The 26,784-nt window shown below is 37.0% G+C and overlaps 1 protein-coding gene across 1 annotated transcript; it reads left to right on the top strand.

Moving 5' to 3' along the window:
- The first annotated feature begins 21,818 nt into the window (after positions 1-21,818).
- LOC141714944 (protein MAINTENANCE OF MERISTEMS-like) lies at positions 21,819-22,629 on the top strand. Its single transcript, XM_074518438.1, has 2 exons — positions 21,819-22,046; positions 22,156-22,629. The coding sequence occupies exons 1-2, from the start codon at positions 21,819-21,821 to the stop codon at positions 22,627-22,629; spliced, it is 702 nt and encodes a 233-aa protein (XP_074374539.1).
- The last annotated feature ends 4,155 nt before the right edge of the window (positions 22,630-26,784 follow it).

The raw sequence follows: 26,784 nt of genomic DNA on the forward strand, positions 1-26,784 counted from the left end.
GAAAGGGAAACAGGTAGTTGAGGAGTAAGACGATTGTGATTGAAAGCAAGTGCAGGATAGTAAGCTAATATCAGGCAAGTGTTCTGAACTTTCTCGAGATATTGTAATTCTTGATAGTCTTGTTGACATTGCAAGTGCTTTGAAGCACGGAAACCTAAATCCTGATTTCAGTTATTATTCTTGAGCTATGAACCATATTCTTTCTAATCCATTGATTATTGTATACCCAAACAAGAACCACAAATCTACGATACTACTCCACCAATACATACAAACTAAATACCAGACACTGAACTGAATTATTATATACTCAATCCATGATATCTTATGCTTTGAAAGACCAAATCCTTGAAACCCTGAAACGTTGTTTCCTTTGTTATCCAATTCTTTCATTACCCAGCATTCAAGCTTTGAAAGTACCTTGTTGATCCTTACAAGGATTTAAACCCTTTCATTGTTAAACATTTATTGTTGTTAATGATTTCGGTTATTGTTTATTATTGCATATTCTGTTATTATGTTAGAATTGGATTGTTTTTATAAAATTGTGGACCAAATTCGTGGTCAGACCATATAATGGTCAAGTTAGGCCAATGTGTGCCTTGCATCCAGTAGTTAGAGCAATGTTGTGTGCCTTGCTCGGGGTTAGTGCGTGACTGATCAGCAGCCTAACCTTGGTTTTTAAATTAAAAGTATAATATCCAATTCTAAATCATAATCCATTGTTCACTTGATATCATAAACATATTCACCTGATGATCATTATTCTCAATTTTGTCATTGTGACTTGCTGAGCTAGTTAGCTCATTTGTGCGATGTTGTTTATATTCTTTCCAGTTTAAAAGGAACCAGTTGGTAAAGAGGATCCCCAGTCCAGCGCGAGAGCTAGGGGTTCAGGTTGAGAAAGCTGAGCTAGTAGGCTTCTTTTGGAATAATTTAAGTTTGTAAAAGTTTGTAATAATGTTTAATACTCAGTTTGAATTTGAAATAGTTGGGATTTGAACGGTTTGTAATATATTAGTGTGTTTGGCTTGTGTGCATACTTTAACCTGTTGCGGTCCGTGGTGATTGGTAAGTAGGGTCATTGCATATATTATTATTATCTTTATTATTGTTATAAGCAGGTTATAATTAAGGTGTTTGTGTGGACCCCAAACTTCTGACCCGGGTTTGGAGGGCGCCAGAATCATAGTCATCTTGTGTACACTGAACTATGCTTTGGTTTAGTTCTTAGTCTCTAGGGACAATTATAAGGGCTCTACTGGGTATAGGAATTTGTACACGAAGATAGTGTATGATCAATAAAGGATCTACCCCTTCCAGTGAAGGAAGAGAATGTTCAATGCTGATCCACTTATGCTAGTTCAGAAATCTCTGGCCAGAGTGAATGAAATTAGAAAGGAGTTTCTAATTTACATTAAATAGAACTAAGCATAGTATATGGAAAAGCAAATGATTAAATAACATAGGCTTGACACGAGTTCCATGCCTTATATTTAATCATGACATTGCAGGGTAGAAGAAATTAATTGTACGGTAACTATTCACTGAATGTGTTCTTGGTATTCTAAGCAGTGAATTCATATTATCCGGATAGTCGCGATATGCTGAGAAGTATCCCTCACGATGTAGAATAAATATGATTAATTAATTAATCATATTTAATGAATTAGAAAATTTATATAAATAATGATAAAATAGTTTTATTATTATTGATTTCTACTACCGGCTTAATATTGAACCTACAGGGTCACACCATAAAAGAGAATGATTTAATGGCGGAGAAATTAATTAATAATGGCTGATAATTATTTATTTATGAAATAAATAATTAATTGGCAAATTTAATAATTTATTAAATGAGATTTAATTGATTTAAATTAATTAAGAAAAAGTTCTTAATATTATTAATTAAGAATTTGATTTTGGAAAATAAATCAAGTGAGAGAATTATTTCTAAAGTATTTAGAAAAAGGATTAATAATTAAAAGGTGTTTTAATTATTAGTGAGAATAATAAAGGGTTAATAATAATAATATTTTATGAGAGAATTTTCAGCTGAAAATTTTGCCTATAAATATACTATTATAAACCCTATTTTTGCCTCAACCTAAAAATTTACAAAAAACCCCTAATTCTCTCCACCTCCTTCATTACATCGATTTCTTGGTGGATACCGGTGGAGTGCTTTACACTTGTGGAGCAGCTGCTAGGGACCTCCGCTCGTGGTTCTTGGATCGCTTTTAAAGGTTAGAAACTGATCCCTCGATTTAATTCACAATCTGTATGCGTATTATATGGATTTTATATCATGAAAAGTTGTTTTACCATGCTTCCATGATATATATAATCCTACAATGGTATCTGAGCGTAGGTTGTATGCATATAGATCTGTGATACAAATTTTAGAATTTTATGTGCTTGTATGAATTAATTATGATTTTTATAAGTTATATCATGGATTAATTATGACTGATTAGAAATTGTTTCTCAGAATTATTTTGACTGTAGTTCTGGGTTCTATAAGTGTTGTAGATCGTCTGGGTATTTTTTTCATAATTTTATGATGAATGGATTAATTATTATTAATTTTTGAAGTTGTTTTAATTAAAATTCGTAATTAAATATATATATATATATATATATGTAATCTGTTAGTATATATAAATATATGTTTAGTAGTCACCTGTTTTGTATTGATGGTGGCACGGAAAAAGGTACGACAACACGTTTTTCTGTGCAAAGCAAAGGCGGCGGCGACTGTCAGGAATCAGGGGAGGACCGCGCGTCTGGCATGCACGCGTGGGGCTCACGCGCTCGTGTGTCACGCGCGGCGCGTGTCAGACACGCGCGGGTCATCAGTCAGAACTGTGTTGATGTCATGTTGATGTCATCAGATGACGTCATGCTGACGTCAGCTCAGGGTTTAGGGCGCGTGTACGCGTCAGAGCGCGTAGAGGACAGTCAGACACGCGCCTGACAGCACGTGTACGCCTGGCGGCGCGTCGCTTACCTTCTCAGGGCGCGTGAGGGCGCGTGGAGGGTCAGAATGCAGCGTTATTGGTGCCGTTGGATTCCTCTTTTCGAGACGCATCTAATGGTATATTATATGATATTTTCTGAAATTGTTTCGGACTATTTATAGCTAACAGTAGTGTTTTAAAGTTGTTTTTGACTGTTATAATTGCTTTTAAATGCCTCATGTGATACATAGAGATATATAATGCTTAGAGTAATATGATACATGATTTAACATGCCTACCTTTACGTTTATTCATGCTTATATATGTGATATATGCTTAGTTTATCATGCGATGATAGATTTATGTGAACTTAATTAACATAAAGCGTTTGTTAGATAATCTAGTATAGTGAAATTGTTTCATGACCTTAATATAAATATTATGAATATGATCATGAGATTCTTGTGTTTATGAAACACGTAATTGAATATGAATTTTCAATATTGAGAGAAAGGATGATTCTGTCAATAACAGATTTCTATCTGTAAGAAAGGGTTATTGAGAGAAAGGCTTTGATTTTGAAATAAGAAATACTTGTCTATTACATAGAGATGTTTACATTGAATTAGAATCTAAAGGTCATTATGTGCTACAACCGTGGGTCGTTGGAGACTGATTCAATTGTTCGAAATGTTGGGTTAGACTTGACTTAGAATATTGAGTTTATCGTGCTACAGCCGTGACTCAATTATTCAAGAGGCTAAAGTTTTATTAGGGAATAACATAAGATGTAATTGACAAGAGTTGTCTGCCTATTGAACATCACATGACATTTCGTGCTACAGCCGAGGTTGTGTGATGGAATGTAGGATCCCTATTCCCACTAGCATTATGAATGCTTAATTTTCACTTAGGGGTTGTATAAATTAGATATACTAGTTGGAGCCACTTATGAATAAAGACCCGATTCATATAGTGTTTTGAAATGAAATTGAATATTTGCTAAGTGTTGTTATGTGTTTATCATTTACAGATTTACTATATTCGTTATGTCTTCTGCACTATCACTCCGGAGTATACTAGATGCTCACAAGTTGACTGGTCCTAATTTTGCTGACTGGCTTCGAAACTTGAGAATTGTTCTCAGGGTTGAGAAGCTGGAATATGTGCTTGACTCACCTAAGCCTACTGAACCTGCTAGCGATGCACATAATGATGAACATGTAGTGTATCGTAAGTGGATAGATGATGCAAATGTTGCTCAATGCATCATGCTAGCTTCCATGAACATTGAGCTACAGAAGCAACATGAGCATATGGATACTCACACTATCCTTATGCATCTAAAAGAGTTGTATGATGTGGCAGGGAGGACAGCTCGATATGAGATATCGAAGGGCCCTTCCAAGAAGAAGAAAGTAGGTGAGAAAAAGCCGGTTCCACCAAAAGCTGAAGACCCCAAGAGCAAAGCTGTTTGCTTTCACTATAATAAGGTGGGGCACTGGAAGAGTGACTACAAGGTTTGCCTTGCAGAATTCAAGAAGAAGAAGGGTAGTGAGACTACCGCTTCTGATTTAGGCATGTTCATGATCGAAGTTAATATGTCACTAGGTGAAATTTCTACTTGGGTATTAGATACCGCCTGTGATTCTCAATTTGCAATTCGTTGCAAGGACTAAAGGGAAGTAGGACTCTTGAAAAAGATGAGGTGATTCTATGTATGGGCAATGGAGCAAGGGTTGCGGCCATATCTGTAGGATCATTTAGTTTACATATGCCTACGGGCAAGACTATTATTCTAAATAATTGTTATTACGTTCCCTCTATTATGAGGAATATTGTTTCTATTCCTATGTTGGATTTGGATGGTTTTTCATTTATTATTAAGAATAATGAACGTTCTATTCTTAGAAATAATGTTCTTTATGGACGTGGTATTTTAAATAATGGTCTATATGTATATGACGTAGAGCATGATTTACTTGAGATTGAACAAACTAATAAAAGAAAATGAGATGATGAAAATCTGACCTATTTATGGAACTGTAGGCTAGGTCATATTAGTGAAAATAGACTGCGGACATTGCATAAGGAAGGGTTACTTGACCCCTTTGATTTTTAATCATATCCTACATGCGAGTCTTTTCTATTGGGTAAAATGACCAAATCTCCATTTAGTGGACATGGAGAGAGGGCTGCAGATTTGCTAGGATTGGTACACACAGATGTATGTGAACCAATGTCTACGCAAGCCATGGGTGGATTTTCATACTTCATTACTTTCATAGATGATAGATCTAGATTCGGATATGTGTATTTGATGAAACATAAGTCTGAAGCCTTTGAAAAGTTCAAAGAATATAAGTATGAAGTGGAGAAACAAACCAAACAAAGTATTATAACTCTTCGATCAGATCGAGGTGGTGAATACTTGAATGGAGAGTTTCTAGATTATCTCAAAGAAAATGGTATAGTCTCCCAATGGACTCCTCCATATACTCCATAGTTGAATGGGGTATCTGAAAGGAGAAATCGAACTTTATTAGACATGGTTCGGTCCATGATGAGCTATGCGAATCTTCCAGTATTCCTATGGGGTTATGCATTGGAAACCTCAACATATTTACTGAATAAGGTGCCTTCCAAATCTGTTCCTCAAACTCCATATGAGATATGAAAAGAAAGGAAACTGAGTCTTAAACACGTTAAGATTTGGGGATGTCCAGCTTATGTCAAGAATGTTGACCCAGATAAGCTGGAATCTCGATCCGTAAAATGTAATTTTGTGGTATATCCTAAAGAGACTTTGGGGTATTACTTTTACACCAATCATCAGGGTGTTTATCTCCAGACATGCTATCCTTCTTGGAAAAGCAATTTATCCTTGAAGGAAACAGTGGGAGCAAAATTGAACTTGATGAAGTTCAAGAAGCACAAACTACTACGGATCAAGTGGAAACACCTGTTCAGACTGAACAACCTTCTGTGGAACAACCCATTCGTAGGACAGGGAGAGTGTCTCGCCAACCTGAGAGGTATTATGGCCTTGTCATTGAGAATGACAATGAGTTGTCAATCATTGATGATGACGACCCTGTGACCTATAATGAGGCTATGAGTAGTGTTGAATCAGAGAAATGGCATAGTGCCATGAAATCCGAAATGGAATCTATGTATACCAACCAAGTATGGACTCTGGTTGAGGCGCCTGAAGGTGTTAAGCCTATTGGGTGCAAATGGGTATACAAAAGAAAGATTGGAGCAGATGGCCAGGGGGAGACCTATAAGTCCAGGCTCGTGGCAAAAGGATTCAAACAAAGGAAAGGGATTGACTTTGATGAAACTTTTTCGCCTGTAGCCCTGTTAAAATCAATTCGGATTTTGCTTGCGATTGCTGCTTACTACGACTATGAGATCTGGCAAATGGACGTGAAAACGGCCTTCCTCAATGGGGAACTTGGGGAGGAAGTGTATATGACACAGCCAGAGGGTTTTCTTTCCAAGGGAAAAGAACACCTAGTGCGTAAGCTGCTGCGAACCATATATGGTTTAAAGCAAGCTTCTCGTATATGGAACATCCGTTTTGATGAGATAATCAAAGAGTTTGGTTTTATCAAAAACATAGATGATACATGTGTCTACAAGAAGGTTAGTGGGAGCGTGGTAACATTTCTTGTATTGTATGTGGATGACATACTTCTTATAGGAAATGATATGCCGATGCTGTAATCAGTCAAAGTATGGCAATCGAAGAACTTCACCATGAAGGACTTGGGAGAAGCATCCTACATTCTCGGTATGAAGATCTATAGAGATAGATCTAGAAAAATGATAGGTCTTACCCAGGGTACATACATCCAAATTGTGCTTAAAAGGTTTAGCATGGAAAACTCTAAAAGAGGTCTCATACCGATGAGCCATGGAGTGTCCCTTTCCGGAAAGATGTCTCCTAAGATACTTGAGGAAAGAGAGCGTATGAGTAAGATTCCTTATGCTTCAGCAATAGGATCTATCATGTACGCGATGTTGTGTACTAGGCATGATGTTACTTATTCAATTAGTGTGACGAGCAGATATCAGTCCAATCCAGGTGAAGACCACTGGAAGGCAGTGAAGAACATCCTTAAGTACTTGCGAAGGACTAAGGACATTTTTCTTATTTTTGGTGGTGAATCTGAGTTGAAAATAGAGGGTTATATTGACTCTAGTTTTCAATCAGAAAGTGATGATAGCAAATCCATGTCAGGGTACGTGTTTACTCTGAATGGTGGTGCGATTAGTTGGAAGAGTTCCGAACAGTCTACAACGGCTGACTACACAGCGGAAGCAGAATATATAGCTGCAAGTGAGGCTGCAAAAGAAGCCGTTTGGATGAGGAAATTTGTTTCTGAGTTGGGAGTTGTTCCTAGCGTTGAAGAGCCTATTGTGTTGTATTGTGATAACAACGCAACAATAGCACAAGCCAAGGAACCTAGGTCTCATAAAAATTCCAAACATGTCCTGCGGCGCTTTCATCTAATTAGGGAGATTGTTGAAAGAGGAGATATCAACGTCGAGAGAGTTGACACACATAACAACATAGCAGACCCTTTAACAAAGCCACTTTCTTAAAGTCACTTTGATCGTCATAAAGACAAGATGGGTATTAGATACTAGAGTGAGTGGCTTTAGTACAAGTGGGAGATTGAAAGAGATGTGTCCTAAGTCCAATCATGTATGATGATTTAGGAATAACTTTTATGTAATCTGTTTTGATTTCATTGATATTAATAAAAGACTTGTTTTGTTTTTTATTGCGGGCTCTATCTATTTTAAGTGTTTAAATAAGATATACCACAGTTTAGAGTAAAGCTTTTTATGGATTGTGATGAGATCATAATAATGAGACCTAAAAGATGATAACTCTAAACTTAAATAGTTCCTGGTCGTAGGATTACTAACTGGTAATTAATAATCCGCAAAGATCGGTACATACTATGCTTGTTTCATTATGAAGGCTGTCTGTTCTCATACACATTTGTGTGGTGATACTAAAGCTAGTATGTAGGTGCTTATTATAGAATAAGTTCACTGAACATGACTCACACAGCTGAAAAACTAATGGAGTTCACTCGCGTGTCAGTAGTTGTTCACATAGTGATAGTTGTACAAGTATCCTTAGACTTGAGGTCATCATAGTCATCTTGTGTACACCGAACTATGCTTTGGTTTAGTTCTTAATCTCTAGGGACAATTATAAGGGCTATACTGGGTATAGAAATTTGTACACGAAGATAGTGTATGATCAATAAAGGATCTACCCCTTCCAGTGAAGGAAGAGAATGTTCAATGCTGATCCACTTATGCTAGTTCAGGAATCTCTGGCCAGAGTGAATGAAATTAGGAGTTTCTAATTTATATTAAATAGAACTAAGCATAGTGAATGGGAAAGCAAATGATTAAATAAGATAGGCTTGACACGAGTTCCATGCCTTATATTTAATCATGACATTGCAGGGTAGAAGGAATTAATTGTACAGTAACTATTCACTGAATGGGTTCTTGGTATTCTAAGCAGTGAATTCATATTATCCAGGATAGTCGTGATATGCTGAGATGTATCCCTCACGATATAGAATAAATATGATTAATTAATTAATCATATTTAATGAATTAGAGAATTTATATAAATAATGATAAAATAGTTTTATTAGTATTTATTTCTACTAACGGCTTAATATTGAACCTACAGGGTTACACCATAAAAGAGAATGATTTATTGGTGGAGGAATTAATTAATAATGGCTGATAATTATTTATTTATGAAATAAATAATTAAATTGGCAAATTTAATAATTGATTAAATAAGATTTAATTGATTATAAATTAATTAAAAAAAGTTCTTAATATTATTAATTAAGAATTTAATTTTGGAAAATAAATCAAGTGAGAGAATTATTTCTAAAGTGTTTAGAAAAAAGATTAATAATTAAAAGGTGTTTTAATTATTAGTGAGAATAATAAAGGGTTAATAATAATAATATTTTATGGGAGAATTTTCAGCTGAAAATTTTGCCTATAAATATACTATTATAAACCCTATTTTTGCCTCAACCTAAAAATTTACAAAAAAACCCCAATTCTCTCCACCTCCTCCTCCTTCATTACATCATTTTCTTAGTGGATATCGGTGAAGTGCTTCACACTTGAGGAGCAGCTGCTAGGGACCTCCGCTCGTGGTTCTTGGATTGCTTTTAAAGGTTAGAAATGATCCCTCAATTTAATTCACGGTCTGTATGCGTATTATATGGATTTTATATCATGAAAAATTGTTTTACCATGCTTCCGTGATAGATATAAATCCTACAGAAGGTCCTAGCAGCCAGGGGTTGGTTGGATGCAGCTTTGCTCATCCCTGAGGCTGGGGGCTTCAACGTTGGGCAATCCTTTCTCATGTGCCCTACCTTCCCACATTGGAAACACGTTACATTGGGTCGGGTGCAGTTGTTGGCAAGGTGTCCAATTTGGTCACACCGATAACATCTCAGAGGGGCTCTTGTCTGGGTACATACTCCAAGGTGTCTCTTCTTACAGGTTTGACACTTTGGTATTGGGGTGCGGGGTTGGCTATGAAATGTGGCCCTAGATTGTTCGCCGCTCTGGCCAACACTCTCACTCGGGGCCCTTCTGAATCCGGGGCCTCGTGCAGGTTGGGACACTGCTTCCCTGACGAACTTGCTTGGAAGGCTCCTGTTCCCGGTTCTTATTCCTTGGCTTCCTATCTTCCTCTTCCTATTTTCCTTTTCCTTCACACTCTACTCACTGCCAAGCTTTAACAATCGAGGCTTTCTGCACTAAGGTGGCATAGTCTGTCTGCTCTGACACTGCCACTCGGTTCTGTATCCACTGTTTCAGACCAAGCTGAAACCTTCGCGCTTTCTTTTCTTCGGTATTCATGAACTCAGACATAAATCTCAACAACTCAGTAAATTTGGCCTCATTTTCTGCTACAGCCATCTTATCCTGTTTCAACTCCAGAAACCTAATTTCCATCTGGGTTTCCATAAACCTAGGGAAATACTTGTCTAAGAACAGTCAGGGTAAATCTATCCCATGGGATCACAACATCAGTTTCTAGGTTTCGTTTGGACTCCCACCAGTAGTTAGCTTCTCCTTTCAGCATGTAAGAAGCGAAAATAGTCTTGTGTCAGTTCCTCAACACCTAGTATCTCGAAGGACTTTTCTATCTCTTTGAGCCAGTCCCGTGCTTCAACGGGGTCGGCAGATCCTAGAAACTCTGTGGGTTTGAGAGATTTGAAGGCTCTAAAGGCAGTAGCAGTAGTCTGTTGGACAGTATGTGGCTGTGGTGGAATAGGCTGTTGGTTCATATTTTCTTTTAACAGTTCCATAAATTCATTCATGGGGTTTCCTCCCTGATGGGTATCCTCAGCCTCTTCTTCTATATATTCGTCCTCATCATATTCATTATAGTCTAGGTCTTCTTCACTTTTCTCATTCACTACAGGGTCAGGTTCACCTCGTTGTTGGTTAACAGATTCTGCGGGCTGTGCCCTGGTTCCTCTTCTACGGGGTGGCATTTTTCTGATATTGAAAATTGGTCAACATAGTTGAATTATGACAGTTGGATTATTTTATTCGTATGTAAGCATGTCATTTATTATCTAGAAGGTTTTTATAAAGTGCAATAATATAGACATCAATTTCTTAATAACTGCTTACATATATATTAATAAGATCTCCCATTTATATCTTGGGGAACGAAACAACTAACTGAGTTCGTACATGCCTGATTACAATCTATCACTACTAGTCCTGAATACTGAAATGAAAATACATAAGTCGTGTACCCTGAAGGGCTAGGAACGCTATCTACTACTAGATATCCTATCAAAATTGGTGACAAGTCACCCAGCCTTCTTCAAGGTCTATATCTAGTCACTAGTCACCGGTTACTATCACTGTGAGTGAGATCACGCACCCTCCTCATCGCTCCTGCAATCATCAGCTCTGCATCAACTACCGGGATATATCCTCCAACCGCTGTCATCCTCATCTGAACCCTGGTACGGAGCTCGATCCCATCGATCTCTCTGCGGGCTATGGCTGGGGAAGCAGCTCTGAAATCCCCTGGGTATCCTAGTCGGGTGGCTCTCTCAGCTGTTAGTGCCTGGCGTAACTCCGCAATGCGAGCAGATGCCGCAGTGATCTCAGCGTTAAGCTGACCCACTATCCAGTCGTGTACGGCTATATGCATGGTCGCCGGTGGTGGTAGAGGTGAATCTGTGTCACTAGAGTATATGTCATGAACCTTGTGGAACTGTGCACGTATCGCCTCCTCCTCATCATCATCAGTATAAGGCATAGGGCTCTGAATCCCTGGGGGTGGTGTAGGAGAGCGAATAGCCTGGTGAGGGTACATCTCTACATCCCTTCAGACTACGCCATTAGCTATAGGGACATGAAGGTCAGTGTTCTCCTATAGGACATCCTCAGTAGGGTCATCATCTGAATCATCAATGGGTGGGCTCTCTGGCTCGGGAATAGGGTCACGCTCAGGAATCATGACATCATCAACATGATCAATCTCCCTCCTAGGCTCCACAGGTACCTGACATAATAGGCAAGGTGTTACTAACTTAGAGTGGAATTCCCTTGAGGGTAAAACAGTCAAGACTACCCGTGTAGCCCGACGACGAACTCGACTTGAGTTCTATTGATCATTTTATTATTCTTATGTCTACGTATTTTATGTCCTATCATTTCCTAAGATTTGATAACCTAAGGCTCTGATACCAATTCTGTGGCACCCCAAAACCCGGGGTCAGGAGTCTCGGAGGCCACGCCATCTAAACTCACACAACTCACACTACAGTATATAAATACTCACGCTTCACGACCCCACACTTATCACACACACACACACACACACACACACACACTTACAGGTTATTGTCTTGGAAACGAACAATCAAAACTAGAGTAATTTTCAACCACCAAGTGATAATTATTACAACCCAAAAGTAATTAATCTTACCTGTGAGTGACCTTTAAGTAAGGCTAGTCCGCCGGATAAAAATACGTTTCTTGTTTCTTACCTTAAATAAGTCATACTTATAAATAAGCCGAACTATAAACAACTGAAAACTAATCCAGCTTATTTTGACTACTTGTGGCACAACACCAAACAATCTACGGAACAACTGGCCATTTCCTACCCGTTTCCTGGCTGTGGTTCTCATGACAGGCATCTTGATTCACTGTTGTGTTGTGTCAATTTAAGAAAATAAGTGTGAGCTATAATACCCAGCATAATAATGTACAGTATGAAATTGACTGTATGATAACATCATATATGATAAATATGTTTTATTCGAAAATAGTTTTCCTTGGTGATACACACCTCCTTATGAAAACAATTCTTTAAGGGATTTAAATATCCTGCGAATACCTTAATAGTAATCCCAGCACCTAGGCTTGAGTTACGGTATTGAATCTCAATTCCAATTGGAAGATTTAGGACACTCGTTGGAGACACCATATACGATGATCAGTCATAATACGATAATAGTAACCTTTTCTACTAGTAGAAGGACGACACCTTCGTATCCCGGTTATCACCCTTGCCGCATTTGGGCTACGTGTCCCATTTTCGGGTATACACATACTTCACAAGTTCCTGAGTACACAGAGTACCTTCACTTGCGGTACCTTTGGTAGTCCATCTAGCACACATAGTACCAGAGTCTACCCCTCCCTTGTCATTTAAAAGAATTCTATCAATCTCGAGAACTCGAACCACATCGAAGTTCCCCAAGCGTGTTGCTTGTTAATAGAAATAACTTATCTCTCTAAGATATAAGTGTATATATGTATATACGTACTTTCGAGAATTTCGGAGGAAGTACTAAGGATGTGAGTTGACCGTTGTCAACAGATAATTAATAAGGGGGAAAAGTTTCTCCTTGAAACTATATTCAACATATTAAATAAGTCGGGATAATATTCACCGACGATCTGAAATTATTCGAATGATATTCTGTAATCAGAAAGTATATTTTAAATCAGGATCTATGATTTTTAAATCAATAACAAACCCTTTAAAAATAATAATTAATTAAATAATAGTCGATAAATAATTAAACCTCGAATGAGTTTACTCTCTAAAAGAATATTTAAAATAATATTCCTCAACTAGTTTGTGTCTACATAATTAATAATCTATAATGATTAATCGGGTTTGAAATAAATAATTGTTGGAGTATACTACTCCCATAATAAAGGAATAAGTATATAGTATTTATAATTCGAACCATAAATATAGTTGAGGTAATATGATCGTTGGGAAATCGTTTAAATAAAAGTTCGAGGTATTTTAATGTTTCGTAAGTGGATGATGAGTCCCTTTAAAATGTACTACTATGGACTTATAATTGCCCTATAATATCACCGGAATGATTCCAGGGTTTTATTTTAAATCCCGACCGACTCTCGGTCTTATATAATATGTCACGCTTAAAGCGGAATAAACATTTCATAAAATATACTTATCATACAACATCGCTATATTATGCGAAAATTCAACAACTACGTATCATGGCAAGCATGGTATTTATGCAATGATAGTAAAACAATTCCTTCACAACACAACAGTAAAATGGAGTTGGTTTCGTAAACTTGCCTGGGTATCTCGAGGTGGAGGATGCTCTAGGTTCCGCTCAGAAATCTATAACCATAACACAATTCATTTCGTTAGGTCCCGTTCTAATTTACGGCAACTCGCACTCATGTGTTACTTATTATGCACCCTCTCGACTTATACTACCCTTATTATTCCTTTAAGTCATTATTCACATTAGGGTCACTTCATTTTTCTAAGTATCTTAGGTTCATTCTCATTATCGTCGTCGGCTTCGCTTATGGATTCTTACGGTTTCTACTCGCTCAGTCTCGACTCCGACATTTTTATAAAATTGAGAGATCATTATTTTCACTTGAAATTTTTATGTCAGTTAGGAAACTCTCTATGTTACTCTCTGTAAAAATTTCATGATTTATGAACACTTTAAGTCGATCCTTTATATTTCCAAAGTTCGTAATTCGCAGCAGTTTTTGGCGCGTAAATCACTTTTAGTAAAACGGCCATAACGTTTGATCCGTAAATCGGAATCAAGCGATTCAAGCACCTAAACAATCCTTATAACATTGTCTAACCTAAACAAAGGTTATTTTTCAAGAAACTACAGTTACAACTTCGGGACTTTCTGCAGAAACTTAAAGTTATGATTTGTTGGCTTTAACGAAGTTATGTTTACGATCGGTGTTTCGTTTACGCCCTAACTCTTAACACAACCACCAACAATAATCATATCATCATCAACACACAAAATCCTCTCAAGAACATCATGTTCTTGATGCAACAACAATCAACCTTAAATCTACTTAACTTAAACACCAAGATTTCATCAATACCACTCACGAAGCTAGGTTTACTACCACATACTAAATGGATCTTAAAAATGAATCTTAAATAAAGTAGGGCCAAAGAGTTTTACCTTTCTTGAAAGCTTGAGATGTGTTCTTGAGGATGGTGGAGGCTTGAAAGTGCTTGGTATGATTTTTGGAACCTAAAACCACCATTGAAATCAAGAAACCAAAGAGAGGTTACTATTCATACTATTCACTAGTGAGTTTCTTGAATTTATTTCACCCATCAAACCTTGATAAAAAGAGATGAAAGAATTTTATTACCTTAGTTTAATTGCTAGGAGGCTTGAGAATTAATAGGATGATTTTATAAGAGCTACAACTTTGAGTTTTGAATTTGAATTCCCTTGGTGATGATGAAATAGCCGAATGGAACAAAGTGATGGGGGGGTATTTATACTACTCTTGGTTGCTTAGCTTTGTTGATTTTCTAGGTTGCTTCTAGAAAGATGGGGTGATATCTTGCACTTGATTTTATTCTTCCTAGTATAGCATTCTAGGTTTATTTTTTGTAGCAAATCTTGGAGACAAATCTTTGTAGCTTGCTAGGTTACAAGCTAAACAACATGGTTAGCTTCCTTAGCACACTATTTTGCTAGCTAGCTTGATCGTCCTATGGTTAGATCACTATTTGATGAAGTAACCATGGTTACTTTCTTACCATGGTTTAGTTAGTGCGTTACATTTATTTAATCGTTTACGCGTTTGCTCGGTTGCTTAAACGTTCTTCGTCATACGTACTCGTAATTGGTTCACGAAGTAATTCCTTTCGTATTACTCGTAATTGGTTCACGAAGTAATTCCTTTCGTATTCATTCCTTATATTTTTAATTATCCTACTTGAATATAAATCCGTAGGGTTTTAATCTCATAATTATATTATGATTCCCATAATCCTTGATGAGTCGTAAATACGGTCGTTTTTCAAAGTTCGTTTTCTTCGAAACCTAATAGCGTTTACATACACTCATTTGGTACGTATAATCGTAATATCAACTCCGAAACTCGTTTTCTCATGCACTACATAATGTGGGCTCAAAAGTTTTTCCCATCCGTCAGGGTTACTATTCATTAAACGTTTTACAAGGTCTCAAAAATTCGAGTTATTACACAAGCCTTTGGGCAAAATCACAACTAAGCAGGTTGCACAATTCCTGTGGGAAAACATCATGTGCCGTTATGAAATTCCCCGCATCCTAGTCACTGACAATGGAACACAATTCAACAATGATATTTCAAGAAGTATTATGAGGAGAACAAAATTGAATTACGATTCACCTCTGTGGCTCACCCACAAGCCAATGGGCAAGCGGAAGTGGCGAATCGAATAATCCTGGATGGACTAAAGAAGAGGATCGAGAAGTCGAGGAATAATTGGGTGGATGAAATACTCCTAATACTATGGGCCTATAGGACTACCTGTAGAGTCACGACTGGAGAAACTCCCTTCATGTTAGCATATGGGGAAGAAGCGGTTGTTCCTGTAGAGATATCACATTCCTCTCCCAGGATTCAAGCTTTCAATGTTGAGGAAAATGAGGAAGGGCAAAGGTTAGCCCTGGATCTTATTGATGAAATACGAGATGAGGCACATGTAAAGATAGTGGAATATCAGAAAAAGGCTTCGTTCTACTACAACCTAAGGGTTAAGGAAAGGTTCTTCAAGCAAGGTGACTTAGTCCTGAGGAAGGTGGAAGCTTCTGGTGTAGGGCAGAAAGGGAAACTTGCCCCAAATTGGGAAGGAACATACAAGGTCAAAAGTGTTCAAGGTAGAGAAACCTACAAGCTTGAGACTATGGATGGTTTTGAAGTCCCGAGAACTTGGCATGCACAAAACTTGAAGATTTACTATGTGTAAAGTGGTTGAGCATGATTCTCACTTGTCAAGATGACAAGTAGGTTGAAAAGTACCTTGAAGCTTTGCTTGCCTAGGATTTATATGTTTTAGTTTTATTTTGAGGTTTATTAAGACCTGTGTAAGGGATGAATCCCAACAATTTATGAAATTTAGAAAGTTTTCGAAATATGTTTGAATCTCTGTGACATGCCAAATAAACTAAATGCATGAGATGAAAGCATACAGTTCGGTAAATAAAGTTGGTTCAAATAAATAATACAAAGTCTGATAAGCAAAGTCTCAAAGACAAGATAAAATAAATAAGCCACGCAGGGCTAGAAAATCTCTAAGGAGAAGAGGTGCCCTCAGCATCCATATCATCATCTCCGCCGCTCTCGCTGGAAGTCTCAGTAGTCCTAGAGGAGGAAGAACTATCATCTACAGAAGGCCTAGAAGATGACTCGGGAGGAGGAAGAAGCGGCTCCTGAGGAATACGATCCGAGATGACCACTCGGGTACGGAACCTCTGTAGCAAAGCCTCGTCGTTAGGGCAGACATAGTCCGCTGGGTTAATATCGGGGCACGCCTCATTCATGGTCCCAAGGGCCGTGTCCCAGCCAGTCCCAAAAAACCCAGGGAATACCGAGTCATCCCTCACCCTCATAGACTGGATAAACTCCTCTGAGTCCAGGTAGTTGTCAATCGCCTTGTCCTTCTCAGCCCTAAGAACAACCAGCTCAGCATTGGACTCTCCGAGCTCCTCCTCCTTACGCTTCAACTTTCTCTCCAAAGCAGCATACTTCCTTTGCTGCTTCCTAAAGGCATTATCAGCTTTGTCCGAAGCCCTTTTCCATGATTCATCTTGCCTCACAACGCCTTAGAAGTAGGCGTTAGACTGAAACGAAATGATAAACAAATATATAAGGTAAGTGAATATTACAAGTAAAAAGAGAATAAAATTGTAAGAAAGAGTCGTACCGAGGCCAAGGACTGAGCTCCCATGAGCTTTATCCTCTCCAGGTCGGGAGTAGCTACCACATCTGTGAAGTCCTTGGGGGTTACACCGTGGTAAGACCAATCCCAGGCGCTTTGTGGATCCAACCACGGTATCCCCTTGGCGGAATCCCCAAAGGGGCTGAAAAGCTCTAGTAGCAGCATAAATAGGAGCAGCAGCAGAAATAGGAGCAGCAGCAGAAATAGGGGCACTGTGGGCTTCAGCTCCCTCAGCCAGAACCTCCACCATGGGCTCCTTATGTTTCCTTAAGAAGCTAGGCTCTGTAGCCTTTCCCCAAGTATCCAGCCCTGCAAGGCGAGCCTTCTTCATCCTCACGGTCTCCTCAACAATAAGCACATTATCCTCATTAATTTCCTTAGCAGCTGCAAAAACAAGAGAAAAACAAAAATAAGTGGTGTCAATAATATATGAAAGAAAATAAAGACAAGAAAGGAAGAAAAATACCCTGTTGAGAAACTGAGGAGAGCCCCACGTGAATAAGGGAAAACTCCTCGAAAAGAGTCCAGTTAGTAGTAGCACCATCATCCCGAATGAGCTCATCATAAACGATAGTTTTCTCGGGGGTTAGGTGAATGGATTTGAGGCTACCATCACTAACCTTCCCGAAGAAAGATCTGAAGAGGGTGCCCCGGTCCCCATTCTCCCACCTTAACCCGACAAAACTACTCATCCAATGTTGATTATTATCGGGATTGGAGGCACTATTAAAAATATGCTTACACTTGGGCCTTTGTTTAATGTAGACCTAACCACAAGTACTCGAAGAACTATTATAACACTGGAAGATTTTCCTAAAAACTTCTACTGATAAAGGAAAACCTCCCCTAAGACAACAAACCATGAAATATAAAATGTTCCTCCAGGCATTTGGAGGAAGCTGACAGGGGTTAATTTGCAAGTCTGCTAAAAGATGGGGAATGAAAGGATGAAAAGGAAACCTAAGCCCAGCATTAAGGGCATCTGTGTAAATAAAAAGAGTGTCTGGTTTCCAGTGGCAAGTACGATCGCCACCGCTAACGGGAGCTAACCTAAGGGGAGGGCGAACGTTATAAAGCACGTTTAGTTTCTCAAAATCTATATTATGCCAAGTGTTGCAGTAATCAAAAGAGTCAAGATGTGCATTAGAGGGGTACTCATCCCCTTTAGTGTTAATCATATCTAATAAAGACATGTAAGAAAAGCGGATTTCAATGCCGTTACCTCGTTCGAAGTTTAGGAAATCTTGGCCGCTCACTCAGCACCCTTGTCTGCCATTAATGGAGGAAAAAGAAAGCTTAGAAGCTTGAAGAAGGCCGGGAAAGACCAAGGAGGTGGCCGGAAAACTTTAAGGAGAGGAGTGTTGAGAGTGTTGAGAGTAGGAGAGAGTGGAAGAGATTTTGAAATAAGAGGTGAAATGAGAAGTGTGAGGAGGTCACACCCCCCCTCGCTCTTATATAGCCACAAGGAAGGCAATTTGAGCCTAACAAAGCCCATTTGGGCCCAAAAAAAGAACATTCTAGAAGAATCCAAAAAAATCTAAAAATAATATTTGATAAATTGTAGAAGATATTCAGAATTCCAGAATATTCTGGAATTTGGATTTTAAAATCCATAAAAAATAGAGGCCCAGCCCAAGTCATGGGCCCAGATTCTGGAAAAGTCTAGAACATGTGCTCTAGAGGATTTTAAAAAAACTTAAAGAGCCCAAAAATGCTTTTGGGCCTGAAGAGAAAATCAAGCCCAGTTAAGGGCCTAAGTGTTTGAAAGGCCCAGCAAAAAGACCCAAGTTAGAATATATAAAGAAAACCAAAACGACTTTGGGCCCTGGAATATAAAAAGCCCAGCATGATCCAATAAAAAAGAAGAATGCCGATTAAAAGAAGCCCAGCAAAAGGTTGGCCCAAAAGAAAAGCCCAGGAAATAAATGGGCCCCCAAAGAAAAAGAGAAATTATACATTCCTGACCAAATTCGATCAGGATCAAAAGAAGGGGCTAATTCAATCAAAAGCGTAATTCCTGACTTAAAGGGTCAGAATTCTGGTCGGAAAATCATGACCCTAAAGGAAGTTGTCGACCAGGAAACAGCTTAAAATCCTGATTGAACGTTTCTACCCGAAAAACCCTTTGACCTAGGCATACTCAACATTAATTCGACCAGGATCCTGGTCGAATAAGGAATCCTGGTCGAAGAAAAATAAATATTTAAATATATATATATATATGGGTCCCTATCCACAACCATAGTTGGATAGGGACCACTTACAACCAACGAATCAGGACCGTTGAAGCAAAAAATGGATGGTTGGGATCGGCCATTGCCGCTATGTTTCGTTACGGCCGCCGCAATGAAACATTGCGGAATGGCCCACATACCCCATTTCCCTTTTTTTCCCTTTATCTATATTAATTCATTTATTAATACTTTTTTATCTACATAAATATTAATTTAATAAGATATTATTCTTAATATTTCTTAAAAGATCGTGTATTAAAAAATACTATAAAATATTTTTATATTATTATTAAATATTGTATTTAATATTTAATATTTTAAAAGTATTGAAACATTAAAATGAAATTAATATATTCAAATATTTAATAATAAATATTAAAATAATAAAGGAAAATATTTTGATATTTAAATATTTTAATTATTCAATATTTTTAATAATAAATGAAAATATTTGTATATTTAAAAATATTAATAATGTTAAATATTATATCGAATATCAAATAAACATGAATTTACCACCGCAATGTGGGTTCCGCAATGCTTCATTGCGGTAGTCGTTTTTCTTTACACATATACACGCAAAAACTATCTAAAAACTCAAAAACAGACACAGAAGCATTGAAGCGACATTGAAGCGATTTGAGACGATTTCAATCATAACCGATTACACCAACACATGATTTATAAGGTATACAAATGATTTATACAAACAATTTATAGCTATACACACACTTATACACACGATTACACCAACACACACATGATTATACAATGAGTTTGAGTTTGAGTGCGATTATAGACATGATTACACCAACACTTCATCTAGTTTTATTTTGAACGCATTGGATTTTGTGCGATTTTGTTCGATTACTATTTGAATTTTTTATATGAATGTGATATTTGTTCGAAATTGTGTTGATTATGTGATAATTAGGGTTCAAATTATGGGTAAATTAGTTAATAATTAGGTTAAATTAGGGTTCGAATTAGGGGTAATTTAGATGGGTTTTGTTTGAATTTTGTTTGATTGTAAGCTAGTTTTTGATTAATGCCAATGAAGTGTTTGATGAAAGTCCTCCGAGAATTAGTTGTTTCCTGGACTCCCTTCTTCTATAATAACATCAACATAAAAAATTACAATTAGCTAAAGCTTAATTCTCTGTAACTAAAACTAGGAAAGCAATTAAACTAACCCAAGATGTTTAAACTAAGTGCAAGTATGCGGGGTAGCTTAGTTAGGAACACACACATACACACACTAACCAAAACTAGAAAAGGATACTAAGTTCACTTAGAATTATGTAAACTAGCTAAATTTGGAACAAAAACAAACCAACTAAAACAAGGAAAGGAAATCAAGATGATTATAATTATGTAAAGTTACTAAATTTTACAATGAAACATGAATTTTAATCATGTGCATCGCCCATGATTCCCTCTATTTAAATTGTATTCTAAAATCATGCATTCATAGTGTTGACATTTTGTTTTAAAATGTTATGTCAATATGTCTTGATCAAATTCTGCAACAAAGCGAGCATCAGATTATGCTTCATCTATAGAACTTTTTTCTTAAATTCTTATTCCACCATTTACATTTTGAAGTTAATAAAACACAATCAGAGATGCTATACATTTTCATGCATTTTTTTGTTTTCTTTTTCTTAGTTACTGTTTGTTTGAAGTTGTACTGATGTGCTTTTTGGGTTAAAATATTGCAGATACTATGGACATGGAGTGTGGACCTCTTGATCGATCCTTGCTGACTATGAAGGACCGATATATTAGCAGTCTGATCTGGGAGGGCGGGGACAGGAATACCGCAGATGTTAGACAGCTGACAGCGAGGATGGGTGAGTGGCATATTCTTCCTGATCAGCAGGCTCTGTTGGATGCATATCATTTTGGGTCGTTCGGCCACCCCCGGGTGGTTCAGCAGAATGACATCAGACTCATTATGGCCTTGATTGAGAGGTGGAGGCCAGAGACTAACACATTCCATCTGGTGTGTGGGGAGATGACTATTACTTTGGAGGATGTTTATATGATTCCGGGATTACCAGTTACTGGTCGTCCTCTCACCCACGGCGAGCTTAAGCACCCGAAGGCGTGGTTCATGAAGAACTGGGAGGATCCGTCTATAAGGATGGGCTGCATTTTAACCAGTTGAGGAGCCGGTATGGGGCGAGAGCTGATACCAGAGATATAGATGCTGCTCAGATTGAGGTGCAGTGCAAAGTGCATATACGGGCCTATATGTTATTTATTATTGGAGGTGTGCTTTTCTCTACATCTTCGCGGGACGTGATGCATCCCCGGTATATGCAGCTGCTGATGGAGGAGTCGGAGATTCGTGATTATGCATGGGGTGCAGCTGTTTTGGCACACTTGTACAGATCACTGACTTTGTCAGCTAATAGGTCTGTTTGCACCTTTAACGGGGGTAGTCTGCTATTGATGTTGTGGGCTTACGAGAGATTGGCACCCAGGAGGCCGGAGATTGCGCCTCAGCAGGAGATTCGGTGGCCGAGGGCAGTGCGCGTGGGCCGAGCCAGTGAAGGTTAGTAGAGTAAACCCCCACCACCATACACGTAACTACCGGGGTGATTTGGACAATTTACAGCTACACTGGGTGACATGGCAGCCGTATGCCAGACTTTACGAGAGAGAGGCTGATCTTGATGATGTTGATGCTACTCATTTCCCCGTGTGTCGTCATATGGCTCTTGGTCGTATCCCGCTGGTGGCATTTGAGATCATTGAGTACCAGTATTCTGATAGGGTACTGAGACAGTTTAGGATGTGTCAGCATATACCGGATGATCCGTTTGACCACGCTATTCTGAGGTTGGAGAGACAGTCTTCTTTTCAGCGGCCTCACCGTCTTGCTATACATCAGCAGTATGTTGCCGAGTGGGAGAGTTATGTGGCTACGGGCGGGCCGGAGATTGTTGAGGGCGGGTTTTTATCTCTCGCAGAGTATATGCAGTGGTTTAGACGAGTAAGTAAGATGAGGATCGCTCATTATATACCCCTTGAGGGCGATATCATACAGCCCCATGACTGGTACCCTCAGCAGATGATGGGTGATATGGTATGGTATTCTTTACTTGTTTAGGTTAATTTCCCGTGAATTATCATTAATTCCCTATAACTACTTGTAAATGGATTAAAAATGAAAATAAGGACTTATTTAGGTTAATTTCCCGTGGGTTATTATAACACCCTCCAAATTCGGGGTATAGATTTGGGGCATTACTAATAATAACTACTCACTAATCTTGCACAAGCGGAATATATTTGAAATAGTTACCCCGAACTACTACTACTCAGGATCTTTTAAGGTTAAGATTTGAAAATAAGAACCACATACTAACTTTATTACAAACCAAATAAAAACAATCCGTCTCAAGAACTCTCTTTATTACAAAACTTTATTCTATCTACATGCTCACCACACAACTTTTATTCAAACCATAATAGTACTTATCCTGTTACACCTGATCTGATAACTCAAAGCTCTCTTCAGGGATAGGGATGAACACCCTTGGTATAAGAGGGTCCCACTGCTTGACTCGCTTCTTGACTACGCGGGTTCTGATGGGTTTCATTCTCTACCTTAACTGTAAGACAATAGGAATAACAATAAAAGAGGATGAGCCAAAATTGCTCAACAAGCCTGCAACAATATAGATAGTATAAAGAGAGAGAAATAAGTGAACCAATAAGCTGCTGGTTGTAACAACCATCTGTATCTGTATCGAATAGTAATTTGCCAATACTGGCGAGTGCCAAATGAACAAGACTGGAAACAAAAACCAACATATGCACTATAACCCGCTGATCAGTCAGGATACAGTGCGAATCTATACCCAACTGTATAGATCCAACCAACAATAAGAGTACTCAGGCAGCTATGACCTATTAATTAAAGGTCTGAGTAAAACCCAGCCTGTATCGTAACCATCCAGTCCGAAGTTTAGCATCCGGAACAATCGGAATGCTTTTGATGTATCCCAACATCAGGATATATCATAATATATGTAACAAGGGTAAAAATATTGGAATATGAATAGAGGATTCAACAAATTGGGAGAAATCAAGAATCGAAATGAAATAGAAACAAGAATCAATAGATATGTATCGATTCATATGAACAAGAATTATCAAAGTGTAATTGATATGTAAAATGGAATATAATTCACTATTCTGAATTTAGAATAGGGGAAAAAAACTTGCTTTGCGCGTACTTAACCTGGTTTAACTCACTGCCTTCTGACCCTAGCTTGCTCTGCCTTGCTAACACTGAACAAATCATTGAAAGATGGGTGTTTAGATAATTTACTATATACGTGTATCTTGAATTGATATCACTGTAACCTTATCAGTCTACCCATGCGTTTCTATCTAACTCGTATATATACATATACATTTATACAGCACGTCTATTCACAGAATCACATAAAGCACGTAGCACATAAAGCACATAATTAATTTCTAGATTTATAATTATTTTTAAAATCAATTCTAGGCTTATACCTGCGTTAACTAGTCTTATCTGATTTTATCATAATTTTTCGGGATTTATTCGGTTCAATTATACCCCTACTAGGACCTACGAACTATCAATTATCACCAAACTACTCTCTTTTGGAAGAATTATAACTTACAAATATTTTTATTAGATTCGTCTCATTTTTCTGAGTCTAGGGGTCTTCGTTTCGCTCAAATCGGATTAACGGTTGAATTATTATCAATTAAACACTGATAATTCAATTTATTGGTCAATATAAGTAATTATTACAACCTCTTAAATCCTAAAATAATTTTTAAATAATTATTTAAGAAAAATCAAAGTCAAAAATAATTTTTTTATAATTTTTGGAGTTAAAACGAAGAAGTTACGATTTATTGAAAATTATGTGATTAATTATCGAAATAATTAATCAATTTTTAAATATTTAATAAATAAATAATTAATAAATAATTAATAATTACTTATTTAATAATTTAAAATAATAAATCCCTAATTATTAGGATTAATCACAATTTATTATAATATTTATAACTTATCGATATTTATTCGATTAGATCGATTATTTACAAATAATCAATCAACTTAATTAACTGATACGCTATTTATCGAATAGCTACGAATTATTCGAATTATAGATCACTTAACGATTAATCACTCGTATATTCACGAGCCACTCGCAAATCCCGCATAATTATCGATCTATTAGATTATTATTGAAACTCGTACGATTCGTTAATTAATTAATTACTGATATCTAATTATACGATAAGAATAATTATTATAATATTATTCAAATAACTAACGCTCGAATAATAATTCAATTATCGAATCATTACTCGCACTATTAACTAATTATTAGATTATTAATCACATTACTTAATTATTTCTAATCTTTATTTACTAATTAATTACCTAATTATTAATTAATTACCCAATTATTAATTAATTAGATAATTAATAAATAATTAGATAAATAATTAAATAATTAATTAAATAAATAAATTCGAATTTATAATTTAATAAAATAATCTAGAAATTAATAATACTATTTTTCAGATTTTAAAACTAATTTTTTAAATAAATTTTTAGAATTAATAAATCTAATTTCTGTTTTTATAAAATATAATTAAATAATAAGAATTCAGAAACAAAAATCAGAAAATCAAATTGGGGATTTTTGGATCGAAACCGGGTCGAAACCGGGTTGGAAACCGGGTCGTCTTCGACCCAATCGGGTCACGAAGAACACCGGCCCCTTCCCCAGAATCCGACGCCGGCGGACTGATTCCGGCGAACCAACCGGAGCCAAAACGCTCGATTTCATACTCGTTTTCTTCGTTTTCGATGCACAGCAACACCACAACGCTCCTTTCCTGTTCCTCCTTCGTCCTCGTCGTCCACAACGGCCAGAAACTCAACGAACACGGCGGCGGCGTCAAAATCCGGCGAGCTCGAAATCAACACCAAACTCGACGAAACCGGTACCGTTCGACTGTAATTTCAACGATCTAAACAACTATGCTAACAGAATCATCAAACAACTACTCAATCACAAAACCCGAATTAAAAAAATAAACCCGAAAATAACAACTCTAAAATTGATTAATCGAACAACAAAAACAGTTACACAATCGAAAAGTAGAGATTATAAGCTTCAAAACGGCTACTTACACTTCGATTTCTGACACCGGAATCACGTTCAAAAGTCCAATTAATTCTGCTGCCCTGTTCTTCACCAAACCCTAACCCTAATTCCCTTTTTTTTTTCTTTTTTTTTTCTGATTTATAAGTGTAATTAACTGAAAAATTAATAGCAAATCAGGTTTTTATATTTATGAAAATAATACTCCTAAGTAAAATTAAGGGTCTAATTATACTCCTATTAAAAATATTTGGCCCCAATTTTTATAATTTTTGGGTATTAATATTGAATTTTTAAATATCCAATAAATACAAAATAAATACTAAAAATTCCCAAAAATTGTGAAAAATACAAAAATACAAAGAAAAATGATATATGATAATTTCATGATCATATAAAAATAAAAATGTAATTTTTGTGGGGTTTTTGGTTCCCGAAGGGGTCCGAAAAAGTCGTTTTTCGCGAAAAAGGTCAATTTGTAAAACGTCTAGGGGTTTAGAATAGCGATATGGGATAGGACATTTTTGGAAAAATAGGGCCAATGATTTTTGTTTGAAATACGGGCTTTTAAAACATAATTTTGAGCTGTAAAGGTTTTGATATAATATATATATAACTGATGATAAAATGCTCAATAAATATCCAAAACACGTTTGGATCAAAACAGCCAACACATATCACATAGCAGTTAGGGTTTAACGACTTAACACATTTAATCACATAATAATACACATAATTTATCATTATTATAATATAATACAAGCGTAATTCCTTGGTCGTTACATTCTACCCCCCTTTAACAAGATTCTGTCCTCAGAATCACATTATGCAAATAACTGAGGATACCTTTCTAACATTTCACTCTCAAGCTCCCAGGTTGATTCTTCAACCACTGGGTTTCTCCATAAAACTCTCACTAATGACACAGACTTATTTCTTAATATCCTCTCTTGCCTATCTAAAATTCTTATTGGCTGCTCTACATATGACAAATCTGCCTGAAGTTCTACTGGTTCATATTCTATTACATGCCTTGTATCAGGATTATACTTTTTAAGCATAGATACATGAAATACGTTGTGAATGTGCTGCAT

The sequence above is a fragment of the Apium graveolens genome, chromosome 3, assembly GCF_009905375.1.
Source record: "Apium graveolens cultivar Ventura chromosome 3, ASM990537v1, whole genome shotgun sequence".
In the NCBI taxonomy this organism is placed as follows: Eukaryota; Viridiplantae; Streptophyta; class Magnoliopsida; order Apiales; family Apiaceae; genus Apium; species Apium graveolens.